Here is a 5,705-nt window from a genome sequence, read left to right as displayed (position 1 = left end):
ATTCTTCACTTCATCTGTGTGCATGCTTATATTTACGTACATTATGTGTGCTCGCAGTGCCTGTACAGATACCTTTCTACAGATCTTTGGAGTTTTATGTACTATCCTTGTGTGCTCCCATTATGTTTTGTGTGTGCGCACATGTACTATTTGTGTGTGTATCCATGTATACACTGTCTCTGTGTATAAGCTCACTATGTGGAGGTACAGAAGCTGTTTGAGCTTGTGTACTCCTCATGTTTGTACACACATGGGGGGCGGTGTGTGCATGCATGTGTGCGTACAGTGTTCTGCGTGTGTTACTGAGACCAAGCCTATGCTGCAGTTAGGAAGTTTGGCTATGACCTTGACGAGCTCAGGTAATGAGAGCAGTGAAGGTGTGGCAACAAACCAGCTTCAGCTTGTGTTGTCCAAGCTTGCCTAAGACCCTGGATGTGTATCTGGGTGGTTAGCTTCTGGTTACAGTGTAGACTCTGTGTGTGTGTGTGTGTGGATACACATGTGCACATGTGTTCACAGTCTCCAGGTGTATGTGCATCCAACAGTGCAGTTTTGAATCCTACCTCCTGCAGCCATCTGCTGTATGAGAAGGATGGGGATGGTCACAGGCCAGTGCAAATGGAAGACCATAATTCTCCCGGCACTCACAGGTTCTTGACAGACCTTGTGCAATCTGGAGAGCTCCAGAAAATGCCACCTCTGGAAGGGGCTTCTTAGCAAATCTCTTTTCCTGTCTACACAGGAATAGGATTCAGTTCCCCTGCTCTCCCTACCAGGCTCTGTGAAGTGTCCCAGGTTTTCACCAGCCTTTTCTAACCTGCCCTCTCCCTTGTCATTTGTGTTTGTTCGTTCTAGGAAGGGACAGAAGCTGACAAGCAGGAGATGGTGTCTGGATTTCAGCAACTGCACCAGTTCTTGCAACAGCAAGACCACCACCTGCTGGCACACCTGGAACAGCTGCAGGAGGAAATTAGAAAGAAGAAAACTGAAACATTCATCCATCTCTCTGAGGAGATTTCCCATTTCACTGACCTGATCACTGAGGTGGAGGGGAAGTGCCAGCAGCCAGTGAGTGAGCTGCTGCAGGTGAGATTGCACTAGAGAAACCCCAAAGCCCTCCCCACGGATGGAGGGAAGAATGCTGCCCGGTGCATTCAGGACTTGTTCCCACCTCTCTTGCTATGTTTGCAATCATGAAAGCCCTGGAGCTGGTGGATAGTAGTGAGAGTTGCTAGTGGAGGATTCGGTTACAGCTCCTGGACTCCAGAATTTACTCCTTCATCAACTTGCCCCAGTTTGGCTGAGAAATGTCAAATCAGTGACCTGTAGCAGGGGTTGATGTTTGTGGTAGTAGTATGAGGAGGGCAGAGACAAGTAGACATGTCTTCAAAAAGAGGCTAGATAATCATTTGAGCCCAGCATTCCTTGCTGCCCATGGCAGGGGCTCGGACTTCATAATCTGCTCAGGTCCTCTCCAACCCTACCAACTACGAAACTATGAAACTAAGTAAGCTATGAAGAATTTAGGAGAACACTTCCTTTTATTCCTGTTTATCAGCTCAATAGCAACATTGAGAATGAATTAGGTCTTGGCAGGGGTTTAGGTTGTAGCCGTGTTGGTCTAAGGACATAGGCAGACAAGGTTCCTTGGGTGAATTTGATATCTTTTATTAGACCAACCCAAATAGTTGGAGAATATTTATTAAGCAAGCTTTTGGGTTCAAAAACCCTTTGTCAGGCTAAACCCTTCGTTTAGGTCTTGGCACTCATTCAGTTTCTGTTGTTCAGTGTTTGCCAAATATTGGGTAAGGTTTCCTTGGTTGTGTTTAGAGTGCTTAGGACTCCAAGGTGGTCTCTCATCCCAGTACGACCTAGGCCCAGCATGGCTGAGCTTCCAGGATCAGGTGCATTCAGTCTGGCATGGCTGCTCATTGCGAGTGAGCTAGGGGATGGGAGCTTTGCTATGCCCTCCTCATAGGGCCAGAGTGCTGTGGATCAAGGGATGCTGTTTTCCTGCTGGACTAGCTGTTGAGGTGTTTTCATGGGACTTGCGAAGCCCAAGTCCCAGCCCTGGCAGAAACTGTCTAAGTAACCATGGGCGAGTTACTCAAGCCCTGATCCTCCCAAATTATTCATGATTAGAACCACAAAGTCATGTATGCTTCTAATTGCCCTTTGATTTGAACCAGGAGTTAATGTTCTAAATACTGAGGATTTGGGCCTAGGCGCCTCTCTCCTATTTACATGCATGTGAATCAAGAAGCTGAGTATTTCAGGGCACCTGAGCTTCAGTCTCAGTGCTGGAGTGCCAATGTGAACTCAAGCTCACTGAAAACTCATTGAACTTTTTGTCTTTATACCCTGACTGGAAATAGCAGATTTACTACCCCCATTTCACAGGAAGAGTCAGGGCACAGAGAGTAAATTATCTCCTACAAGGTCACACGGGGAGTGTCTGGTAGGCCAATGAATGGATTAACCCTTCTTTGAATGTTTTAAGTCCAAGGGTATAAATTATTGCCAGTGTCACAAGGACTTCTGAAGGGGGCAAAGAAAATATTCCCTTTTTCATTATTAACCTCCAGACTATAAGATATGTAGGTGGGCATGAATCAAATGCATTGTCACAAAACATTATTTTTGCTTGTGTTAATGTATGCAAAATCTGCCAGATATGTTTATCTGCTTCTACCACAACAGCACCTGACAACCTCATAGATACTAATGAATCCATCCCCATGAGCCACTGTGTGTTAAGAACAATTATCCTTGCTACATGGATGGGGAACAGAGGTGCAGAGAACACCCCAGATGACTTGCAGAGCCAAGGACTAAACACCTCTGGGAATGAAAAATGTTTTTACCAGCAGTCTTCCATTTCTACAGAGGTGGCTGATCACATTGGCCAAGAAAGACCTTAAGTTAACTGCTAGGAATGGAGCTCTGCTAACTACAGCACCATCAGTATAGATTAACTGGGTCCCAACTCTAGCTCCTGCTGTTTTAAATTATTGAAGAATTATTGGCTTGCGCTGCAAAGAGGCAGAGATGGTCAGGGGCTGACAAGAATTATTGTGATTTGTCATTACTGTCAAGAGCAGGAAGAATCCCGTGTGTATAGCATGCAAGACCTAACTTCTCTCTCTTTTCCCTCTTCTAGGATTTCAGAAGCACTTTGACCAGGTGTGTTCCTTCTTCTCATTCCTTCTAATGCTTCATTTGGAAACTGGTTAGTTCTTAGCAGCTATTAATTTCATTTATCAGTAATCATTGCATGGAAGCCGAGGATTGAACTGGCTGCAGTCCTTTATTTGCTTTCCTGTCCTCTGAAGTGATCTCTCTTCAAGTCACAGATGAAGCAAATTAGGAGTGTTGACGATAAGAGGAGGGAAGCATGCAATGGCGATATGCAGGGGGTGCTCTCTGCGAGTGTTGACGATAAGAGGAGGGAAGCATGCAGTGGCAATATGCAGGGGGTGCTCTCTGGTCAGGCGATGGGCAGCAGGCAGGAGGGGAGCTGCTCCCCAGCTGGTGCAATAAGCTGTGGGGGAACCCCCACCCCCAATGGTGTGATTGGCCGTGGGGGAACCCCCCCCCGTCACTAACTGGTCGCTGTGGGGGGGGCGCACATGGCCCTCCTGACTAAGGTGGCACCAGTCTCCCATGAAAGCATGCACTGTCATGGACTTGGGTGGTGTCTCCTCTGAGGCTGGAATGCAGAGAGGAATTCAACCCCTAGGCACCTCAACCTGGCAGTTTCCACTGGCATGAAATTCAATGTAGAAAGTCGATAAAATGAAGAAGAAACCATTCTGTTCCTCTTCAGGTGCGAGAAGGCAAAGTTGCAACAGTTGGTGGGTGTTTCTCCTGAGCTGGAAAAGAGAGTTGTCAATTCCTACCAGATCAATAAAGCTCTGAAAGAGACTCTGAAGACTTTTAAAGGTACAGAGGAAGGGGAAGGGAGGCATGTTTCTGTAACTGCGGGAGAAGAGGAGTTTAGCTACTAACTACCAATTAGCTACTAACACTCCATGAGGACATTAAATCACAGTACAGTTTCTGAATTAGAAGAGGGGATGGGGGATTTTTCTGGGGCAATCACTAAAAAAGGAACTTCTTTTTCACACAACATGTAATAAAACTCTGGAGCTCATTGCCACAAGCTGTTGTGGAAACTGACAGTTTAACCAGATTCAAAAAGGGATTGGACAAATTCTTGGAGGAAAGGAGCATCAATAGCTATTGAGCATTGGGGTTAGGGATACAGCCTCTGAATCAAAACTTCCTAGACCCTAAATGCTGGAGGCTGGAAGTGGAAGAGGAATGGGTGGGGGGAACCCTGGTCATACCCATCTCTTCCTTCTTTTCAGCATTCACTCTCTGCCCCTGTGTGACACAGGACACTGGGCAGGGTGGACCTATGGTGTGGCCTAGTAAATGGCAGTTCTTATGTTCTTAATAGAAACAGTGATCAAGAAACACAGATAGGAATGTGCTTCCATATGCCATCAATTTATTACTGAAGGAAGGGTCTGACGAATCTTCCACAAGAGAAAAAGACCACAGCTGGAAAAAATAAATATGTGCATATGAATCTGATTCACTGGTCATAATGACCTGATCATCTTAAGTCAGGGATCAGCAGTCCATGGGCCACAGGCTGGGCCTGGCCTCTGAGATTTTATTCAGCCTGCCAAATATATTTGCATGAGAAGGCACCAATTAGTTGCCGCCTCCATGAAACACCACCTCCAGCCCTCTGCTTTCATCAATAGCTACCTCTGGGCCCAAGAGGACCAAGCTGTGCTAATTCACCTCTTCCCTGCTAGTGGCAGGCTGCTGATCCCTGTCCTAAGTCACAAAAGGCAAGAACCAAGTGACAGAAACAATGTCACATTTTCCCATGGGATAGTGTGTAACAGGCCTAACTTCTGTTTATGAATGAATAGCAACAGTTTAGGAAGAGTGCACAGCCTGCCCAACAGGGTAGGTAAATGCTCAGCTGCTGATTACCCTGCACTGAGCTCCATGGTGCTGCAGCGACACTGCTTGCTAGTTCAAAGCTAACTTGGGCATGTGTTACTACATTGCAGGCCAAGCAGTGACTGCAGTGTAGACATGCCCCGCGAGGAATTCGGCACACCCAGTGCTAAGAGCTGGAGGACACATGGCAGAGTCTGGGCCCCTGGGACCTCAGTAGACTTGACCCTCAGCAGTCGAGGGGCAAACAAGGCCTGTGCTGACACAGCCTTGTTTGCCCTGAGTCCGCTTGCTGGCAGCTGCTTGCATGACCTCTGCAACAGCAAGTGGCTGTGGCCAATGGCTGCTTGCCCTATTGCTGCCATTGTGGTGGCCACTGCAGTGGCCTCCATGATTGTCATTATGCTCATGGTTGCTGTACTGGCTCTTTCAGTAGTCTTGTGGATCCCGCCTATGGAGGAGCCCCCAGTCCAGTTCCAGCCCAGGGCACGGGGCGAGTTCGCCAGCCTGTACCAAACTGTTCTGAAAGGACTAGATTACTTCAGTAATCCCATTGTGCAGAGTGTTCCTTTGTTAAATTTCAAAAAATATGCGTAAATGGAAAGTGCCATAAATTTGTAAAAAAAATAAAAAAACAGCAAATATTTATAATATTCCACAAAACAAAAAAAAAGGAAACTGAAATTCTTCTGGTTTTTGAAAGCCATTTCTAGTAAAGCTTCAGT

The 5,705-nt window shown here is 46.6% G+C and overlaps 1 protein-coding gene across 1 annotated transcript in view; it reads left to right on the top strand.

The window, feature by feature from the left end:
- Window positions 1–4,022, top strand: part of LOC102374545 (tripartite motif-containing protein 10-like) — a 19,814-nt gene extending 15,792 nt beyond the window's left edge. The window contains exons 2-4 of the mRNA XM_014527606.2: window positions 856–1,086; window positions 3,161–3,183; window positions 3,827–4,022. Of these exons, the coding sequence (XP_014383092.2) occupies window positions 856–1,086; window positions 3,161–3,183; window positions 3,827–4,007 (435 nt within the window). The 3' untranslated portion in view covers window positions 4,008–4,022. The remainder of the gene's footprint in view (window positions 1–855; window positions 1,087–3,160; window positions 3,184–3,826) is intronic.
- Window positions 4,023–5,705: the final 1,683 nt, after the last annotated feature.

Source organism: Alligator sinensis, unplaced genomic scaffold (assembly GCF_000455745.1).
Source record: "Alligator sinensis unplaced genomic scaffold, ASM45574v1 scaffold1562_1, whole genome shotgun sequence".
NCBI classification, from domain to species: Eukaryota; Metazoa; Chordata; order Crocodylia; family Alligatoridae; genus Alligator; species Alligator sinensis.
This window is presented reverse-complemented; position numbering and strand designations above follow the sequence as displayed.